Here is a 22901-nt window from a genome sequence, read left to right as displayed (position 1 = left end):
GACATCGGGGGACTGAGCTCTGGTCACCAGGCTTACACAGCATGTGTTTGTGCCCACTGCACCATCTTGCTGGCCCTTACAATCCTCTTCTACCTCCATCGGATACCCATAATAACAGATCAAGATCTCGCTGTATCAAAAGCGATCATTCAAAAAAGAAACAGACCCCCAGAGTGGGAGGAAAGGAGACCCGTGTAAGGTCACAGAGACATGGGTTCTTTGTAATCAGTCAGCCTCTTCCATCCAATCACCTTTCCCCCATGGGTCGCAGCAGGAGGATAAAGGATCTGCACCATGCAGGTGCACTCACCCAAGCCGCTGAGCGTATAGAGCAGGTCACTGGTGTCTAGGAAAATAGGTCCGTTCTCCTGCTGCCCTTCCTCTTTATAAAAGAGCTTGTAGCCCTGAATGGCAGCTGGGTCCTCGGTGTCTCGCAGCCACCTCACGGAGATGGTAGTGCAGTTCAGGGGTTCCAAGTGCAGCTCAGGAGACTTAGGGGCTAGAAGAGACAGTGCCGGGTCAACAACCCAGTCCTCGGGAAGCCAGAGCAGAGCACACAACTCTCAGCTTCGAGCCAGCGCTACAGAGTCCAACATCACACTCTGACCTAATGTTCAAAATTGCACAGTGACAACCAAGCAGGATGGCTCGGAGGGGAAAGAAGCTTGTTGCCAAATCTGATGAACTGAGTTCGATTCCCAGGTCCACCAAAGTGAAAAAAGAGACCAACTCCCACAAGTTCTCTGCTTCCCACACATGTGACTTCACATATCTTACACACACACAGACAGACACACACACACACACACACACACACATACACACGCACACTATGTTTACAAATTTCACAATAATGCTTAGTTTAGAACTAGGACTTAAAATATACTACCTAAAAGACTAAAACACATAAGTAACAAGTTAGTATCTATATATTTGTATATGCAACTTTTTTTTAAAAAAAGAGTGAACTGTGTATTCTATTTTTTTCTGAAGAATATTTCCAGTCAGTTGAAAACAAGCCAGTCATGTGAGACTCCACATGAGTAGCCTACATTTCGACCTGTCTTCTGAACTCATGACTTAAGAGCACATGGCATCAATGAGTAGGGCTCAGTTACTACGCTCCCTCTGGTATCCAGTCTGACCAGGACTCATCAGCTCTACCCTCAAATGGACAAACAGAAAAGTTTAATCAAAGCCTTAGTTTATTTATGAACCCAGGACCTTGTACACGGCAAGTGCCCTGATAACCATACAGCAGCACACTCCTCATTCTGCACGTTCTTTGATAGGTTTTCATATCCAATGCTGACTCAAACTGAGTAACCACAGTCAGCAATGACCGTCCCGCCCCTCGCCTCTACTTCTCTCTAGAGCTGGGATGATGGGACAGCAGATTTGAAGGACTAGACCTGGTTGAGGTGATCCTAGGTGCTGACCTCAGGGCTTTGAGCATATTAGCCACACATTAGGAAAATATCCTGCCAAATGAGCTATGGCACCAGTCCCAAGAAAAGGTTTAGGTTTTTCAATTAAGTTAAATCTGTGTAATATTTGCAAACATGAAACAAAAACATAAAATATGGGATGGAAAAAAATGGGATGGAGAGATGACTCAACAGTTAAGAGCATGGGCTGTCCTTCTAGTGGACCAGGGTTTAATTTCCAGCATCCACATGGCAGCTCACAACCACCTGTTACCCAGTCCCAGGGATTTGACACCTTCTTTTGGCCTCTGCACACAAGTGGTGGGCAGACATGCATGCAGGCAAAACACCTATACACACAAAATAGAAAATAAGAATTTAAAAAATAAGATACAGATTTGTTACATGTAACTAAGAGTGGAAAATTCTAATTCCAAAGTAAAACATGTTCTCTTCCTGAAAGGTCCTTGGGAGGTGTTACCTTTTACACTCGTGGCTTTGGGCGTCCTGTGTGAGGTCCACACAGATGACTCTCCCAGCCCTACGCGGGTGGCAGCAGTAATCCGGACCAGATAGATGCTATCAGGCTTCAGGCCTTCCAGGAGGTACTCATACACAGTCCCCGGGAGTTCCACAACTTGGATGGTATTCTCAGTGCTCAGGCGGAAGGACAGCCGATACAGCACCACTTGGCCACGCCGGTACTTGGCAGGGATTGGCAGCCAGGAGATGAGAATGTCGGTGGGACTTCGGCTCGTCAAGCTAATTTCGGGAGGTCTTAGGGGCACTAGTGAAGTGAGAAAATACATTGTTCATACAGATTTACAATCAAGCTGCTACTAAGCACAGTCATATTTATGGAATCCTCTCGATGGCAACACATAACATGGTTACTATGGAGATGCTCCGGGCTGGAGAAGAGGTTCCCAGTGAAGCTGACTTCAAGAGAAAAAAAAGGAAACACAATGAGGGGGCCATCCAAGTATGGCTGTCAGTTTGCTGTGTTTATTAGGGCTACCTGAGGTGAATATGGGCTAATTATATAAGACAAATTCACACATAAGTCTACCCAAATACCTTTGAAGCAAGGGAGAGTGTGTCACGTGAGAGGACAGAAGCCCAGGAGCCAGAATTGCAACTGAGAAATTTTTGATGCGTAAGAGTCTCATAAACACTTTCAGCAATGTAGCAGGATACAAGATTAACTCAAAAAAATCAGTAGCCCTCCTATACACAGATGAAAAACGGGTTGAGAAAGAAATCAGAGAAACATTACCCTTCACAATAGTCACAAATAGCATAAAATACCTTGGCGTAACTAACCAAACAAGTAGAAGACTTGTATGACAAGAACTTTAAATCTTTGAAGAAAGAAACTGAAGAGGACATCAGAAAATGGAAAGATCTCCCATGCTCTTGGGTAGGTAGAATTAACATAGTAAACATGGCAGTCTTACCAAAAGCAATCTACAGATTCAATGCAATGCTCATCAAAATCCCAGCAAAATTCTTCACAGACCTCAAAAGAACAGTACTCAACTTCATATGGAAGGGCAAAAAATCCAGGATAGCCAAAACAATTCTGTACAATAAAGGAACTTCTGGAGGCATCACAATCCCTGACTTCAAACTCAACTACAGAGCTACAGTACTGAAAACAGCCTGTTATTGGCATAAGAACAGACAAGAGGAAAAATGGAACTGAATCGAAGACCCAGATATTAATCCACATACTTACAAACACCTGATTTTTGACAAAGAGGCAAAAAAAATATATAAAATGGAAAAAAGAAAGCACATTCAACAAATGGTGCCAGCATAACTGGATATCAACATGTAGAAGAATAAAAATATACCCATATCTATCACCGTGCACAAAACTCAAGTCCAAATGGATCAAAGACCTCAACATAAAGCCAGCCACACTGAACCTCATAGACGAGAAAGTGGGAATACACATGAACGCATTGGCACAGGAAACCACTTCCTAAATACAACCCCAGCAGCACAGACACTGAGAGAAACAATTAATAAATGGGGCCCCCTGAAACTGAAAAGCTTCTGTAAAGCAAAGGACTCAGTCAACAAGACAAAACGGCAGCCTACAGAATGGGAAAAGATCTTCACCAACCCCACATAAGACTGAGGGCTGATCTCTAATATATACAAAAAACTAAAGAAATTGGTCATCAAAAAACAAATAATCCAATAAAAAAAATTGAGTACAAACCTAAACAGAGAACTCTAAACAGAGGAATCTAAAATGGCTGAAAGACATTTAAGGAAATAGTCAACATCCTTAGCCATCAGAGAAATGCAAATCAAAACAACTCTGAGATTCCATCTTACACCTGTCAGAATGGTCAAGATCAAAAGCACTGATGACAACTTATGCTGGAAAGGTTGTGGGGAAAAGGGAACACTTCTGCATTGCTGGTGGGAGTGCAAGCTGGTACAACCTCTTTGGATGTCAGTGTCAGGATTTCTCAGAAAATTAACTCAAGACCCAGCAATACCACTTTTAGGTATACACCAAAGGATGTTCAATCGTATCACAAGGACATGTGCTCAAATATGTTCATAGCAGCTTGGTTGTCATAGCCAGAACCTGGAAACAACCTAAATGCTCCTCGATCAAAGAATGGATAAGGAAAATGTGGTACATTTACCCAATGGAATACTACACAGCAGAAAAAAAATGACATCTTGAGATTTGCAGGCAAATGGATGGATCTAGAAAACATCATTTTGAGTGAGTTAATCCAAACCCAGAAAGACAATTATCATATGTACTTACTCATAAGTAGCTTTTAGACATAAAGCAAAGAAAACCAGCCTACACTTCATGATCCCAGAGAAGCTAGACAACAATGAGGACCCTAAGAGAGACATACATAGATCTAATCTACATGGGAAGTAGAAAAAGACAAGATCTGAGTAAATTAGGAGTATGGGGACCATGGGAGAGGGTAGGAGGGGAGGGGAGAGGAAGGAAGGGGAGCAGAGAAAAATGTAGAGCTCAATAAAAGAAAATGTCTCATATTAAAAATGAACATGAATTTTATTATCTTCGAATTATTAATTTATTTGTTTGTGTGTGAGCCTGAGCATGCCCTGATGTTGAATGGCATAGTCCTCTGAACTGAAGTGCTCCCTACAGGAGCTCATGAGACTTAAGGGGTCTGCCAAGTGTCAAGTGTAGAAAACCTAAGCTTGGCAGAATCTCGAAGGCCACTTTACAAAAGAAGCAAACTGCTGGGGAAGGAGACATTGGCCAGCCTTAGCAGAGGGGGATTCTTGCCTAAAAATACTCATCTCATTTTTAAAAAACCATCTACTACCTTCTTAAATGCGTTATTATATGAATGTTTGCCGGTGAGTAAACTTGTGCACTATGCGCATGCAGTGCCCACAGAGTCAGAAGACAGCTTCAGATCCCCTGGAACTGAAGTTACAGCCAATTTTGAAAAATAAAATCTTATTTTTTTAAGTGTCCTTTATCATGTTATGACCAAAAGCAAGGGTAAGATACGAGATAGCACTTGGCCTGTGGCTTTAATGTAACCATTTCGATTTAACCAAACAGACTTCCTCACCGAGAGTGACCAAATCTACAAACGTTCACACTTGATAACCCAGAGCTGTGTTTTCTTACCATCTTCTAGAGTGTTCTGGGTCACATGGTCCGACATCTGGCTGGCTCCCATTGGCATGTACGCCACGATGTAGAAAGTGTAGTTGCTGGCAGGTTCTAAGTCATCGATGATGTAATGAGTTGTGTCATTCCCAAGGACCACCTGATACTCCTCGTTATTTAAACCTAGACCAAAGTATCCATGTTTTAAAATGACAAATATTCAGCCAGGCAGTAGTGGCACAGACCGTTAGTCCCAACACATGGGAGGCAGGCAGGTGGATCTCTGTGAGTAAGAGAGCAGGCTGGTCTATAAAGTAAGTTCCAGGACAACCAGGGCCACAGAAAATCCCTGTTTCAAAAAACCAAACTAACAAAACAAACAAAAAAGACAAATATTGAAAATAAATCTAGCATGGCCATTTCCCCTCATGGTTACCTCTGTTACTTTTCTATGAGCCTGCACACCAAACCCTTCAGGACACAGAAAGGTCTTTACTGCCTCAAAGTAACCAAGTTCTTTGTCTAAAGATTACTGGTTGGAACATTTGCCGAAAAGAACCCACCTTCTCTAAGGTCGTTTACCATCTAGTCAAACACAGGAGGACTGTAGGGGAGGAGGGAGGAAGGAGAGCACAGCACAACAGAATACTGGACCACAGCAAGCAAATGGCCTGGCTTCAAGTCAGGCTTTCTGTTGAGCAAAAACAGAGGGGGGATGGGGAATGCACAGGGTCTGCCTTTTACAAATACAAACCCAAGGCAAGGCTGGCCTGCAAGAATCTCACTCTACCCTAGAGATACATGGGTCAACACAGAGAACATACTACATCAGTCAACACAGGTCTTTCCTTTTTATCACTAAAAGTGAAAAGGAAGAGTGTCCCATGGTGAGCATTTGGTTTTTTTTAAAAAGTAAAACAAATTCTCAGGGATTCTTAGTAAGATAGGCAAGGTGAGGGACAGAAGGGATCTGTCTGTGTGGGCTTAATTCCTGCGGAGCAGACCCAGAGAACGGAGGCGCCGCACCGCCAGCCACCGTGCGCACAACAGTCCGCAGGCAGCGCTTGTCAACTCGATCAAACCGTTCCCAGCACCGGCCCCTTCTCCCTGCCCTGGATTTATAAACAAAACAGAAGGCACATTCCAGCACCGAGTTTTCCCACATTTCTGAATTAACTTCATAGCATTTTAATTAGACAAGATTAGAGGCGTTTCACAACACACTGGCTAATGGCTGGTTAATTAGGAGCTGCATAATACAATTTCTGACCTACTAAACAAAGTCCTTGAGTTCAGATTAAAAAGCCTTGTTCTGCCCCTGAATGGAATGCTGAGCCGCATGCAGGGGCTCTAATGAAGCCCGCACAATAGTGCGCTAGAGTGGGCTCCGCCAAAGCCAGCATTCCTTTCACCTTCCCAAGTCAGCGGAGAGAATGAACACACTCCAGCATGCTCGTACCAGAACATTCTTCTTGCTACCAGGGCCCTTGATTTACATTCAAAATATCCCTTTTCAAAACACTGTTTCGAAGTGTAAAACCCAAACAGCAAGCCACCTGTCTCAGCAGACAGCATTAGCCCAGCACGGTTCTTTCAGTGCTCATGCTGGTCTGTAGGGCACGCAGCTTAAAAGCCAGACTGTTCCTGTATACAGCTAGCAGGTGTAAGCCTGAGTCAATGGATTTGTAAACAGCCTTTCCGCTTCTGCAACTATTTTGTCTAAGAGTAAGATAAAAAGGATTTTATTTTTAACCCCCCCCCCCAACCAGTAATTCTAAACAAGAATTATAAGAGATTTGATATTTAACTTTTTCAGAATAAAGTGTACACGAGTGTACATGTGTATTTGTGTATATGACTGCCTACATTTTTGTATGTGTACCACATATGTGCCTATGCCAAAGGATGCCATAAGAAGGGTTGGATCCGGTTCTGAGAACCGAACCTAGGTCCTTGGCATAAGCAGCAAGTGCTTGAACCACTGAACTGTTTCTCGAGCTCCTGGTATTCAATTTGATATAGTAAATGAGACACCACAAAAATGTCTTGTTTAATTTTTTTCCTAACATTTTTTTTTCTTTTGGATTAAACCCAGGGCCTCTTACACAAGCTATTTGGGGATTCTACCATTGAGCTGTATCACAGCCTATCATGTTTAATTTGCTTTCAAAATGAAAATATTCAACATACATGGAATTGAAAATTTCCACAATTTCTGGGTGGTAGAGTATCCCTTTAATCCAAGCAATCAGGAAGCAGAGGCAGGCAGATGGATCCCAGTGAGTTCAAGGCCAGCCTAGTCTATAGAGTGAGTTCCAGGACAGCCAGGGCTATGCAGAGGAAACCCTAGGGGTCTCAGGAGAAAAAAAGGAGGAGGAGGAGGAGGAGAAGGAGGAGGAGAAGGAAGAGGAGGAGGAGGAAGAGGAGGGAAGAGGGAAGAGGAGGAGGAAGAGGAGGAGGAGGAAGTGGAGAGAAGAGGGAATAGGAGGAGGAGGAAGAGGAGGAGGAGGAGGAGGAAGAGGAAGAGGAGGAGGAAGAGGAAGAAGAGGAAGAGGAGAAGGAAGAGGAAGAGGAAGAGGAGGAGGAGGAAGAAGAGGAAGAGGAGGAGGAAGAGGAAGAGGAGGAGGAGGAAGAAGAGGAGGAGGTATCTTTTCTGCATGGTTGCTTTGGGGATTATTCATGCTTCTATCAGTAACTCTCTAAGTCATCCCAATAACCTCACTGGTGGGACAGATCTTTGGTTTGCCATTGGGACCTTAGAAGGAGACAGGAGTTGATGTTATATAGTCCCCTTGGTGAAAATCCCCTCAACAACTGTGTAAGCTGTTACTCATTCTGAAGACAAATACTTTGTTTTGGTTTGGCTAAGATACAAGTTCATATAGCCCAAGCTGGCCTCAAATTTGCTATGAGTTGAGGATGACCTTGAACTTCTGATTTGCCTGCCTCTACCTCCCAAGTGTTTGGATCACAGGCTTGAGCCACCACATTGGGTTTCTGTAGTTCTGGGGTCAAAGCCAGGGCCATGTCATACATGCGAGGCAAGCGCTTTACCAGCTGAGCAATGTCTCTAGCTACTGAAAATACTCATGCTAGCAAACTGTGCCGAGAAAAGGCTCCCGCGCCACCTACCTTCGGCCTTCATGTAGTGCACAGAGTAGGCAATGACCTTGTCTGAGTTGTATAGCGGCCTCTCCCAAGCTAGAAGGATGGCGGAACTTGACATGGTTTCAGCATGGACATTGTATGGAGCACTGGGTCTATCTTCCGACATGACCACGGTCAGTCTGGCTCGAGACAGAGCAGATCCTTGGCTGTTTTCGGCCATGCACTGATAAAAAGCATCATCTTCTGGGATAATCTGGTTAATTACCAATTTGCTGAGGAAAGAAAAAAATATTTATATCCATAAAAAATTCTAAGAATGACATTGAAGGCTATTGTTAAATGTACTCTCATCTTACATGAAAACACACTGAGAACAACCAGTTCTAATTAAAAATAATTTATATTAATTATTCAAAATATTCTGATTTGTATTCTCAGTCTTCATCAGTATTTATGGCAGCCAATTCTCTTTGCTTTAATCACTTTTTTTGTTAAATGGTGTTTAGTAAGAAAGCATATTACTCTATTCTATTGTCTATACTCAACTCATATTACAATGCACACATAAAGTTCAGGCCAACAAAAAAATTAAAGTTTTGTTCAACTAGATGAGGATATTATAAGAATAAAAATCATATATGTGTGTGTGTGTTTGTGTGTGTGTGTGTGTTGTGAGATATTTGTGTACTGTGTGAAGATGCATTGCTGTGATTGTTGTAATAAAAATCTGACCAATCAATAGCCAGGCAGGACTTCCAGACAGAGAGAGAACTCTGGAAAGAAGAAAGGTAGAGTTGTCAGCCAGATGCAGAGGAAGCAGGATAGGCAGTATGGAGAAGAGATAACAAGCCACGTGAAAGAATGTAGATTAAAAACTATATGTAAATTTAAGGTATACGAACTAGCTAGGAACAAGCCTAAGCTAAGGCCGAGCTTTCATACTTAATAAGTCTCCATGTCATTATTTGCAGCTGGAGTCCCGATGAAAAAGTACTACTACACATGAATTGTTTTATAACTGATTCTCACTATGCAGCCCTGGCTGTCCTGTAACTCTCTATGTAGACCAGGCTGACCTCAAATTCACAGAGCTCTGCTTGCCTCTGTCTCCGAAGTGCTGGGACTAAAGACCTGCACCACCATGACCAGCCAACTTTCAGTCTTCAAGTCATTAGGTTTGAACTCTAGAGGGATTATTAGGAAGTAACTTACTTCATTCTTACTTTTTGCACTTGATAGGAGAAGAACTAAGACACTAGAGTCCGTCTTTGCTGTGGTCACTTAGCTGGTGACCTACCAGGACTAGAGCTGCCGTCTGGGGGACTGCTTGGCATATGCTCCCTTATAACACATCACTTTGGATCAGGCATAAAATAAAAATGATAGATGGCACACTAATGCTATAAACTTTAATTCCATGCACTTGGTGTTAGCTGACAAGATTATGTGGTGATCAGATGTTATGATAGCCATTTCATGTAAAAAACTAACAAAGGCACTATTTTATTTAAAAGTAGCATAGCTTACCTGTTGTACATTTTAATTCTGCCGTTAGAATGTATCCGTCTCCCATTTTTCAACCAGGACATTTTGGGTGAGGGAGTTCCCTCTGCCTGACACACAAACCGTGCAGTGCCGGCTCGCGGTCTTGTTAAACTTTCAGGCCATTCAACAAATGAAGGAGGCGCTATTTTAAAAGGAAAACATAGACATATATTCCATAGCTTTCATAGGAACGACAAGAAAGAACAAAAGAAGACTACAAAAACGAGACGCGCCCCATGTGGGAACATGTCCAAGAGTCTGAAGCTGCTACATCTAGCGAGGTATCTATGATGGTAGCTTTCCCGGTCAACTTGGCACAACCCAGAATCACCCTGGAACTGAGTCTCAGGAAAGGACTGTTTACATTGGGTTGGCCTGTGGATGTGTCTGTAGAGGGCTGTCTTACTGGTATGGCAAGACACAGTCCACTGCAGGCCGCACCATTCCCTAGGCAGGGAAATCAGGCTGAAGACAAGCGAGAGAGCATGAACCCATTTCACTCTCCTCCTGGCTGTGGATGTGACGTGAATAGCCAAGTGCCTTTGACTTACTTCCCCACAGGGACAGACTGTAATCCGGAAGGAACTGCAAACTACAATGTACCCTTTCTCCTCTAAATGGTCATGTAGGAGTGAGGCATTTTGAAACATTACTATTGTCCCAGCAATAGAAACATTACTAGGACAGTTCTGCTCTCTAATGTTCAACACCTACTTTCCTCCACGGAGACCACCTGTGAACACACGGACACCACCTACAACCCATCTTAACTGAGCCCAATGAGGGGACACCTGTGAACACAGGCACCAGGAGCTTGAGTTTAGAGGGTTAAGTGTGTGCAGATGTGGATGGATGAGAAGGAGGAGGGAGGCCTAAATAAGGAGCGTGAAGCTATGCACATAAACATGGTGGCTTCACAACATGATTCTAGAGTTGTATTTTAACACAGGAATTTAATTTCTCCCCCTAAAATTCACCGCTGGCTTTTACAATACTTATTATCAACCTTCCTACCACTGCTGCCAAACTCAGATTAAAAGAAAGCCATGTAGGGTAGGAGGATGCCTCAGTGGAAACGAGCACTTGCTGCTCTTACAGAGAACCCAAGTTCAGTCCCAAGCACCCACAGTGGGCAGCTCACAACCGCCTGTAACTCTAGCTCCAGGGAATATGATGCCCTCTTCTGGCATTTTTGGGCACTACACACTTATGTATATACCTATACACAGATATCCACATAATTAAAAACAAAACCTTAAAAAAGACCATAAAAGAAATTAAAATGGCAAATATTGAAACATAAGCTTCTCCTGATTACAGAAAGAATGTATACCTAATACGGTTAAAGTTGCCATAGCAACTGTGAAGTTGCGCGTGCCAGGGGTGGTGGCCCGGCAAACATACACTCCAGTGTGCTGCTGCTTGACATCGGATATTATGAGGTTGCCATTTCCAAGGACCCGAGTGTTAAAGACATCAATGGACTTGTGATCTGTTTCAAAGAGAACACGGAATAAAGTTCAAGAGAAGAACTCCCTTGCCTCCCGCCTCCTCCCCTCCCCCCATGAAGAGGACAACTTACCGAGCCGGCTCCAGGAAATGATGGGTTTGGGATATCCCGTGGCCATACACTCTAGAACGGCTGTCTGATGTAACGACACAGTCACATTCTGCGGCCCGGCTACAATGGTCGGCATGTAGAAGGCTCTCGATTCATTAGCTTTGGGCAGGAAAATACAGAATACATAAATGGTTAAAAAACATTAAAAAGCCCATTCTTACTCATTTTTTTTTCTTTCTTTTTTTTGGGGGGGGGACAGCCTCCAATTCCCTACGCATTGAAGGGTGACCTTTGACTCCTGCTCTCTACCCTGTGAGTACTGAGATTACAGGTGGGTGCCGCCCAGCCCAGCATACCTTTGCCTCCCATTCATTTCCTCCATCTCTCAGTGCCTTCCTGTCTTCCTGTGTGTGTTATACGGTGTGTTTGTGCGTGGTGTGTGTGTGTGTGTGTGTGTGTGTGTGTGTGTGTGTGTTTGTGCGTGGTGTGTGTGTATACGGGTACAGAGGCCAGAGGAGAATGCTGGATGCCCTGTCTGGTCAACTCTCACCTTTATTTCTGTGCAACAGGGTCTTTCACTGAACCTGTTGTTAGGCTGGCAACCAGCAGGCTACCATAATCTTCCTCTCTCTAGGCTGGCAGCACTTGGGTTATGGGCACACAACTTTTGTGTGGGTGCTGGGACAGGAACTCAGGGTCTCACAGTTGTAGAACAAATGTTCTTAAGAACCCATCTCCCCAGCCCCTCACTTTTTCTTCCTTTCTTTTTCTTAAATATGATTTTTTTTAAAAGTGCTATTGAGGCCTAACTCTTACGGTACACCATTCACCCATCTGATGTCTAACTCAATGGTTGTCAGACTTTTCAGCTAAGTAACTATTACAATTAATTCTAGAATATGTTTATTATCTCCCCTGCCCCTGTTGTGTGGTAATTTCCTCACAGATTGAAACATTCCACCCTGCAGGGAAGTTCATTACCACAGAAAGTAAAGAAGTCCCTGAAACTGAGCAGAATCACTACATCCTCTCAGTCCCCAAGAGTACAGTGAAGGCTGCTGAGAGTCACTCTCAGAGGAACCAAGATACAAAGCAGACAAGTCCAGTACACGGTAGAAGCAGAGATCAGCGGGCTGCCTGGAAGACACACAAACCAATGAGGCGATTGGAAAGGCCACTCTCCAACTGCTGATCTTTCTGCAGGCTCAGTGTGCTCCAGGTTCCCAGTTTTATGAGCTGTCACCCATGCTGGGGAGGCTTTGGTGATGCAGCTGTCTTCGAATCATTTCTGCTCCTGTAAGTAACCCCTCACCCATATTCCTGTAAGTAATCCCAATAAAACTCATTGATTTACTAAGTGGGACTTTGGTGATATCTGTACTTTGGTCTGTAGTGGGATCCCTAACTAGGGTGCATGTGTCTCCCCAGGAAAAGTCTGTCACACGACACCTCAAAATAAATATCCATTAGCAGTTACTGCTTAAGATGAAGAATATCAATATTAGAAACAAACGTCTTTGTTGGCAATGGACATTCTCTTTTTGCCCCATCTGTATTTTATGCTTTTAAAAACAAAAGTGAAAAATGTATAAAATAACCATTCATTGTGTCTCAAGGAGGTTGACACAGAAGACACATACACCTGGGAAAGATGTACTTAGTAAAAGACTGTGTTCTAAACAGATTACAATCCAGGCATGGTGCCACACACCTGTAATCCCAGCCCTGGAGGAGGCAGAAGTAGAAGGGTTTACAAGTTCAAGCCTGGGATGGGGCACAAAGAATGTCTCTATCTGAAAACATCAAACCCAGACCAACTCTATTACAAGCATTTAAACGCCATCAAAATTCTGATGGACAGAATGTCATTACAGCCAAGAGGAAAACAGACGGGACAAACAAAAATCCCAAGAGATGGGAGAAAACAAACAAAAACCACTTTAGCACGGTACCTGGAATTACGGTTAGAGAGGCCTCCATGCTTTTACGTTTATGAGCTACAGTTGTGGCAACACAGCGGTAATTCCCAGCATCCTCCGGGCCAGCGTCATAGATCTGCAACACTCCTGACGGCAGGGCAGTCACCCTGTTGAGACAAGAAGTGGAACTGAACTTTCTGTAGATCTTCATTTTTACTAAACATATCTGCTGACAGAATTAACACTTTAAACCTTTTAATCATGGTAGAAACCATACTGCAAATACCTTTTCACATATTAGCCTCGGATGGTGTGTGGCAGAGAATCAGTCTGGCACCCAGGAGGCCCTAGATATGACTCCCAAGGTAAAAACCAACACCAGTAAAGAACATTAGCTTGACTCTATTATTTCCATCTGGGTCATGACAGGTCTCTGAGATGTAACTAATTCTTCAGGACAGTCTGTAAAATCCAGAACTCTCGTTTATACAAAGAGGGTCTGTTAACATTCTTACGTTGATTTAGCTGATAATGGCTCAGATCTTAGTATGATTTATTTTCAAAATCCTGATCTTTAAAAAACAAAAAACAAAACAAAACAAAAACAACAACAGCAAAAACAAAAACAACAAGAGCTATTTATTCTGCACAACCCAGTTTCTAAAACAGGGTCACAACCCCATATAAAAAAAATCACAAAATTTGAATGTGGGTCAGTCATAAAAAAAAATTGGCAATGGTAAAAGATACTGATATGCGCAACAATAAAAATCAATTCAATATAAAATATGCAAAGAATCTGAGCTGTTTCTGGTGAGCTGGCCCGTGCTGCAGCATGTGACCTCACTTCTGAACACAGTCCATTGGCACTGCACATGGTGAAGGCTGTGGCATCACACAGCACCAATGAATGCCATCTGAAACAGCCAGGCTCAGACTGAAGGCTGCCATGTGCCAGGAAAAGCAGTGCTCTTACTGAATATATAAAGTTTTCTGCCCTTAATAAAACATAATGGCCTAATTATGGAAAACTAATACTTTTGGTAATTTCACAGCATGTAAGCATCAAATTAGTATATCTGGATTGCATAGGGTTAGGGTGCTTAATCTTAATATTAGTGCTATTTGACTTAATGACTTAAGTTCAATATGACATACTCAATGTTTTTCAATCCATTAGTTTTTTTTTAATTTTTTATGTGTATTAGTGTTTTGCCTGCCTGTATATCTGTGCACCACTTGTGTGCAGTACCAGCAGAAGCCAGGGGGGGCGTCATATTCCCCCAGAACTGAAGCTACAGACAGTCGTGGGTCACCATGTGGGTGTCGGAAATTGACCCATGACCCTCTAAAAAAGAGCCAGTGCTCTTAACCACAGACCCATCTCTCAATATTAAGAACACTGCCTCAAACAAATAGACTGCAAAATAGCAAAAGTATGTTCAGGGCCAACTCAAAATTGTTAGAATTCTATCTTAATCCAAAGCCAAAATTCATTTAACGTTTGTTGTTGTTTGTTTGTTTGAGACAGAGTTTCTTTATGTAACAGTCCTGGCTGTCCTGGAACTCACTCTGTAGACCAGGCTGGCCTTGAACTCAAAGCAATTCACCTGCTTCTGCCTCCTAAATGCTGGGATTAAAGGAGTGCAGGCCAGCTTGGGCTAACAAAGAAACCCTGTCTCAAAAAAATCTCTAAAAACAAAAACAAACAAACAAGGTTTAAAATAGTCTTTTGTTTGTTGGTTGGTTTGGGTTTGTATGTTTGTTTTTTGAGACAGGGTTTCCCTGTGTAGCCTTGGCTGTCCTAGAACTCAATCTGTAGAACAGACTGGCCTTAAACTCAGAGATCCGTCTCCCTCTGTCTGAGAGGTGGGGTAAAGGCATGTGCCGCTGCCACCAACACCCGGACTAAGATATTCTTGAATCAGAGTTTTTCTCTTCCTTCAATAAAACACCTCACAAACTTTTCCCCATTCCAGTATTCTATCATTTTAGCAAATGATTTTTGTATAGTTTGGAGCAGAGCAGGAATCAAACTTTTTTTTTTTTTTAAATGTTTATTTGGTGTGTATGTGTCTGACATATGTGCCTACACCACATGCCTGCGCCGCTGGGAAGAGAGCAGAAGTACCGACTCTCCTGGAGCTAGAGTCACACTCCAGTGTGGGTGCTGGGAACCGAACCTCTGCAAGAGCAGTGTGCGCTTTCAGCCACTGACCCAGCTCTCCAGGCCCCATGATGGGATTCTTAATCTGGGTTTGAGAATGTCTGAGGAAATCCATTATTCCCACCCCAAAATGAAAAGGAACTCCACCACGTTTCCCCCTCGGAAGCTTCGTGTGAAGTCTTCATCATGTGTGTGCACATCCAGATCAACACACTATATTTACCTGTCCATGGTTATAGGCAGGGCTGTCCTATTAAACTCCCACGTAATGACTGCAGGGGGGTTTGATGAAATCTTGCAAGAAAATCTAGCAACTCCCCCTTCGTGGACTTCTGTAGAAACTGGATGGACTTCAAACGCAGAAATAGCTGTGACAAAATTGGACAAATTTAGAATAAGCACACAGCGGCACATTCAGAAATAGCATTATGCAGCGTAGTTGACCAGATCTGGACTCCTGCTTGGGTCAGTGTAATTTACATAGTACAAAGATGATTTCAGAAATCATTTGAAAAGGAAGGGGGGGGGCACAACTTGGGGAGCATGTCTTTCCTAGAGTTTAAAACTCTAAACATCATCTATTAAAGAGAAGGAAAAATAATTATTCAAAATAGTTATGGAATTAATTATACACCCAACAGTAGAGTACAAGCCGAATCCCACTGGAGAGCAGAGGAAAGGAGAAACATGAACAAACTGAGGCTGGAGAGATGGCTCAGAAGTTAAGAGCAAGTATTACTCTTGCAGAGGACCTGAGTTCGATTCCCAGGACCCACTCCAGAAAACTTACAATTGCTGTGACTCTAGCTAGCATGAGTGCATGTGTGCATGCGCGTGCACAGACACACAGACTTAAAAATAAGACAGTCTTTCAACTGTAATAAAGAAAAAATATGCAGGTAAAAAAACAACCTCTATGAATTGACTTTTGAAGAATCCATTGGATCCCAAAGAGAGCGAAGAATATATCATCTGAGGCAAGAGAGGCAACATAACACAAGCACAGAGGGAAAGAATGGTAGCCTGTGTTCACCGGATGTGAGGAGACAGGGAGATTATAGGACATTTCAGGCTAAGCTGCAATGCCTCGGGATGAACCGAAAAGAGGAGTCTCGACGGAGGACCCTCCACTGGGCTTTAAAGAGGAAAGGAGGACCAAGAGACTCCAGGGTCCCACACAACAGACCCGCTCCTTGGGTTTGCTCAGGTGAAGGCGGGGCAGATATCTTTTTGTAGGGAACACAAGGCCTCAGAGAAGCACAAAGGCTGTTTACAGGCTCATGCATTTCCAAAGGGGAGATAAATCTTGAAGTGTTGATGTTCCAGAGTCGATTCTTCTTCCCTATACTAAGCAGGCTGCCATGGAGCCATCCCCAGGGTCTACAGTCCTGCATGTTGAAGGAGTCCAGACATCAGGGAGAACGAAGTGCCCCTTCCCTCAGCTAAGCCTTCCAAGACACAAAGACAGGGACCCGAGGAGATGGTCTAACTCCTTTCCTGCGACTCCAGTTTAAAATGCCCTCACAGAGACAGAAGTTAGAAAGAAAATTATGAAAAAGCGGGGTCCAGATTGATTCTCCATTAGATCAGAAAGGGCAAAAGGTCACAGAAGGCTGCCAGCTTTGGTTTTCTGCAGACAGTTTACTGGCCTTTAGAGGTTCAGGGCTCTAGAAATACTCTCAAAAGGATTTACTTTCAGAACACGGGAAGAGGCGAAGTCACATTGGTTGTGTCTGTCACAAGGATTTCCACTTCAGTGGACAGCAGCACCCAGACTGCGGATGGCAGTAGATCCTCAAGAGTAGAAGCCATTTTCAAAATAATCATTATTTGTGCCATTTTAATTTTCTCTTCTCTTGAGTGTATAGTTTTCTGAAAGCTACAAACTGGTAAGTATTGCCAATCACTGCAGAAGCAAAGAACCCCTATGCATGCTCCTGCTAAGCAAAGTAAAGGGATTTATACAACTATAAAATAATACCAGGGCTGGAAAGATGGCTCAGCAGTTAAGAGCACTGGTTGCTCTTGCAGAGGACCTGGGCTGAGCTCCCAGTATCCACACTGGGCTGCTCATGACTGTCTGCAACACCAGTTCAAGGCAACATGACACTTCTGGAGATTTCAGGTCTCCAAAGGGCACTGCATACATATGGAGCACAGACATACATGTGGGCAAACACACACATACACAGAAATAAAAGTTTTGCAAAAACAAAACTAATAACAATATTCACTTAACTAACTTCTACCTTTAGAAAATAATTATAGTAATGTATTATTTACATGAATAAGCAATGGACCAATGTTTTTATTTTTTATTATTTTATGCGCATTGGTGTTTTGCCTGTATATACGTCAGTGTGAGGGTGCCAGACCCCTGGAACTAGAATCACAGACAGGTGTGAGCTGCCATGTAGGTGCTGAGAACCAAACCAGGGTCCTCTGGAAGAACAGTCAGAGCTCTTAATTGCTGAGCCATCTTGTCAGGCCCCCAATATTTTCAGTTTTAAAGTAAATGAAGGTCTAGTAGTAATTAAACTAATAAGCTTCCTTATTAATAGCAATTAGCAACAGATTTAAGTACTGGGCATGGTTTCACATGCCTTTAATCCCAGCACTCAGGAGGCAGAAGCAGGTGGATCTTTGTGAGTTCAAGGCTAGCCTGGTCTACACAGTGAGTTCTAGGCCCACCAGGGCTATAAATGCAAGATAGATAAAACAATAAAACTTAAAACAAAACAAACAAATAAAAAATGTGATTTGAAATTTTTCTCTATAACTAAGGAAATAGGTCAGGTATGTGTCAGAGGTGTCCCTGAATGGAAGACTAGAGAGGCCATTTGTGAAGCTGTGAAGTTGAAGGCTGGAGATGCCAGAGTTGTAGGATACCTGCTGAGGAAAGTTGCTAACAGGGAATGGAACCAGCCAAAGAGAAAGTGTGGGGCCCAGGGTGGCTTGGCTATACTGCTGCCATGACAGGCTCAATAAAAGCCAGTCAAAGAGTAGTCTAAGTTTCAGCTTACCCTAAGGCAATACCTAGTTCCAGGAAAGACCACAAACTGAGACCACCCAGGTACGATACAGGAATAGACCAATCAGTATTCAAGGGGAAAAATACTCAACGTTCCAAAGGAAATACCTACTGTTCTAACCTTTGTAGATAGGACCACCAGATGTCCCTTGGCCCAGTAACACCCATCATCTTTTACCGAAACAGCCCTAGACAAATGTCAGCAATCAAGGGTCCTGAACCTTAGAAATCCTCTCACCCCAACCTCTGATATGATATAAAAAAAAAAAAACCCTTCCCCAACCTTTCCCCAATTGAGCTCAGAGCTTTCAAATCATATCACTGTGTCGGACACATGGAGGGTCCAAGCTCAAGCTTGAATAAAGGCTCTTGCTTTTGCCTAGAAGTTCAGACTCTGTGGTGGGTTTTGGGGAACCCTGCAATCTAGGCATAAGAAAAGAAGTGTGTTGCAGTCAACAAAGCTGAAAGGAGTTGGATATCTGAAGAGCGCTTTAAAAAAAATTATTTCTCAGAGCAATACCAGTTCCAAGAACATCAACATTTTCCTGAAGAGAATGTTGACATCAGTCATAGAGGTGCAGAGTTTGGAGTTTGCATGGCTGGTTTTTGGCCGTGCTTTGGTCCAGGATTTCCTCACTACTGTCTCTTTCCTATATTTTGGAACAGTAATGTATATCCTGTGTCATTATCTATTGGAAGTATGTAATCTGGCTTTTTAAATTTTGATTTTACAGGGGATTACAATTAAGAGATTGCATGAATCTCAAGAGACTTTGAACTTGGGCTTTAAGTTTGAGACTGTGATAGACTATGGGGACTTTTGAAGTTGGACTGAATACATTTTTGCATTATGATGTGTCTACAAGCCTCTGGGGGTCAGCGAGCAGGATATGGCGGTTTGAGGAAAAATGGTCCCCAAAGGGAGTACATTATTAAGAGGTATGGCCTTATTGGAGTGGTTTTGATGTAGTATGCCACTGTGGAGGTGGGCTTTGAGGTCTCATATATGCTCAAGCCACACCCAGTGTCTCTGACCACTTCTTGTTGCCTGTTTGGTGGGAAGCATCACCCCAGCTCCCTAACAACCCTTTATACAAAAAGTGTGGATTGTTTGCCTGTGGGCTTCACCCCAGTTCCTGGCATAAGATCCCTCCCCAGGGAGAGTCAAGAAAGCCCACCAAATGGTGATCCCCCTCACGAAGGAGGGTCAAGAAAGCCCACCAAACGGTAATCCCTCCCCTGAGAAGGTCAAGACCGCTCCCACAGGCTATTTAAACTGCACCCCAGAGAATGAACACATGGTTTCCAGGATTCGCATAATCTCCCTATTCCTCTCTTCCCCTCTCCATGCTTTCCTGGAGCCACCCGGGAGCATTGCATTAAATATGGGCATCTTTTATTCGGTCTGATATGGTACGATTGGAATTATTTGCGTTGGCAGAGAGGCTTGTCTAAAAGAAATGCCTAATATTGCCTGCAAGTCAAGAGGTAGGACACTCCACTACTTCTCCAGAACTATGCAAGCCACCATGTCACACCACAATGATAATGGACTAAACCTCTGAAAATACAACCCACCCCAATTAAATGTTTTCCCTTATAAGAGTTGCCGTGGTCATGGTGTCTCAACACAGCAATAGAAACCCTAAAACAGGAGCCATGTGATATAAAAGCTTTTGGGGATTTTAAGAGTATAAGGAGTAAAGATAAAAACCCTAGAGTATCCAAGAACATCAAACTCTAAATATCAATACAAATATTTTCTTAAAAAAAAAAAAAAAAACAACTCATTTCATTTATTTTGTGTGTACCGGCTGAGGGCGCGCACACACGTGGTACAGCACGAATATGATGATCACAGGGAAACTAGTGGGAGTTGGTTTTCTCCTTCCACTGTGTGGGTCCCAGGGATCAAACTGAGGTCCTAAGGCTTGACAGCAGGCGCCTTTGTCCCCAAACTATCCCACTGGCCCCAACTAATTCTAGGCTGACCTTAGACCAGCAGTGCTATTTACCTACAAGGTTAGGTCTTTTGGGGAAAGAAGGCTGGGAGACGGTTGGCAAAGTGTTTGCTGCAAACTTAAGGCGTTGAACCCTAGAAAGCACACTAAAAGCCAGGTTCAGCAGCTCATGCCTACAATCCCAGCCTGGGCAGGTGGGAACAGGATCATCCCTGGGGTACCAACACAGCAAGAGAGGTGAGCCCCAGCACCGACCACTCGCTATTTCTCCTCGACTGCAGAAGCCATGTGACCAGCTGTCTCACATTCCTGCACCCCTGATTTCCAGCATCACGGACTGTACCCACAACCTTAAATCAAGGGTTTAAACCTTAAAGAAAGGGTTTATTGCGGCGGTGGCGCACGCCTTTAATCCCAGCACTCGGGAGGCAGAGGCAGGCGGATCTCTGTGAGTTCGAGACCAGCCTGGTCTACAAGAGCTAGTTCCAGGACAGGCTCCAAAGCTACAGAGAAACCCTGTCTCAAAAAAAACCAAAAAAAAAAAAAATATATCCTATACTCTTCTGCCAATGTTTGATGCACACAGCAGCACCTCACTGACTTTCATCTGTTAACTTATGGGCCTCCAGTTTTTAAACTATGGGCTGGAGAGACGACTCAGTGGTTTCTGCATGCACACATCTGCACACACACACACACACACACCTGTGAGGACACACACCCACACGCACACATCTGTGTGTATGCACACACTCACACACACACTTAAAAAATAAATTCTGCCTTTAATTCTAGTACTGGGGAGGCAGAAGCAGGCACAGGCAGATCTCTGTGAGTTCAAGGTTACCCTGGTCTATATAGTGAGTTCCAGGCCAGCCAGGGTTACACACTGAGACCCTGTCTCGGAGCAAAATAAATAAATGAGTATAGGCCTGGAGAGATAGCTCAGCTGTTAAATGTGGTAGCTGCCCTTCTGGAGGACCTGAATTCAATTCCCAGCATCATGGCAGCTCACTGCTGTAAGTAACTCCTGTTTCAGGGGATCCAACACCCTCACATATAGATGCAAAACACCAATGCACATAAAATAACAATTAAAAATTATTTTAAAAATAAATAAGTAAGGATAAATTTTTAAGTCAAATCTTTAAATTGGTTAGCTTAATTACTGGACAGATGGAATGCATGTATCCTTGGTATGGTAGAAGGAAAGGAAGTAATGGCTAATGCCAAAGATCTATATTTACGTCTGTTTGACTGGATACCGTCAACAGGTTAGCTCTGGGGAGGTAGGAAAAGCAATTTGGCATCAACTACTTCAAAACCAAACCCTATTTAAGCAGTCACTTTTAAACTATATAAAGGTATGTGTAACAGCTCTGAGCACTGAAGTCCGGGTCTCACGCACTGAGAATGTCACCACTGAGTCGTGACCCAGCCTATAAAGCCTTCCATAAATTGCTATGGTTTTGGACAAAAAATGTCCCCTTCCCCCCACCAGTAAAAAAAATGTATCTCTGCTCTTAAAAGCTATTCTGTGAAATTAGGATGCGAAGGAGCCAATTTCCATGAATCACGCATTCACATCAACCCTGCTTTCACACGCATCACGACTCATCTACCCGGTGCCGAGACATGTGGACCGGCTCTGAACTATGCAACAGCAGGCTGGATTAACCGACTCCTAACTGAAAAAATATTTTAATCCTATTCATTTCAGAACATTTTTAGACAAAAGTGATCCCTCCTAAATTTACCGATTCATTCAATAAATATTTATCTGGTGTGTGGGGCACTCTAGGTGGCCGTAACCCAGTGAAGGACAAAGTCAGGAGGGTTACCCTCAGGAATCGAAGAGTAGAAAGAGATATTTAACTAACTGCTGTGTGTGTTGGTAGCTCAAACCGCAATAAACGCTGGAAAGGTAAAGTTTTGAACATTGCAACACAGGTTTCGAGCCATTTATGACATAATAGCTTAGCATACATTTTGTTGCTAGGTCCCGTGTTGTGAGTGGTATATATTCTAGTTTATGTAATTCTCGAGGCTGTCATGGAAATATTCAACTGGAGAAACTGAGGCACAGGAAATGAAGCATCTTACGCACAGGTTTACAGCTCGTTGAGCGGTCGGTCGGCACTGAGATGTGAAGTCTGGCAGGAACCAAGACTCTGAATTCTCTCGTAAGACTGAGACACAAGAGCTTTAGAGAAGATGAGAACAGGAGAATCTCCACACCGCAGACTAGCTCAGAACAAGCCAAACTGCACTGGCTTTCTAGCCGGCTGAGAATGATGTCAAATCCCCAAGTTTCTGACCTGAGAGATTCCTTTAATAGTTTGCTCACAGCTGATGATGTAGCTCAGTGGTAGAGCGCTTACCCAGCATGCACAAGGCTTACAGTCCCCACCCCATGGCAAAAACTAAACAAATAAAACCGTGTGCTTACTGACATTTACTGAGGCTATTATTTCATCTTTGCATAGGAAAGTATGTAAATCATCTCAGTTTAAAGTTTATTTAATGAGCCATATATCTTAAAAAA

At 43.3% G+C, this 22901-nt stretch overlaps 1 protein-coding gene across 1 annotated transcript in view; it reads right to left on the bottom strand.

Moving 5' to 3' along the window:
- The window catches only part of Prtg (protogenin), a 108010-nt gene that overhangs the window by 53303 nt on the left and 31806 nt on the right, over window positions 1–22901 (bottom strand). The window contains exons 3-11 of the mRNA XM_038323834.1: window positions 15588–15732; window positions 13231–13364; window positions 11300–11437; window positions 11051–11209; window positions 9700–9859; window positions 8197–8444; window positions 5083–5247; window positions 1909–2214; window positions 311–499 (exon numbers count right to left, since the gene is read on the bottom strand). Coding sequence (XP_038179762.1) covers window positions 311–499; window positions 1909–2214; window positions 5083–5247; window positions 8197–8444; window positions 9700–9859; window positions 11051–11209; window positions 11300–11437; window positions 13231–13364; window positions 15588–15732 — 1644 coding nt within the window. The remainder of the gene's footprint in view (window positions 1–310; window positions 500–1908; window positions 2215–5082; window positions 5248–8196; window positions 8445–9699; window positions 9860–11050; window positions 11210–11299; window positions 11438–13230; window positions 13365–15587; window positions 15733–22901) is intronic.

The sequence above is a fragment of the Arvicola amphibius genome, chromosome 3 (assembly GCF_903992535.2).
Source record: "Arvicola amphibius chromosome 3, mArvAmp1.2, whole genome shotgun sequence".
Classification (NCBI taxonomy): domain Eukaryota; kingdom Metazoa; phylum Chordata; class Mammalia; order Rodentia; family Cricetidae; genus Arvicola; species Arvicola amphibius.
The sequence above is the reverse complement of the archived record's forward strand: the minus strand, read 5'-3'. Positions and strand labels throughout refer to the sequence as shown.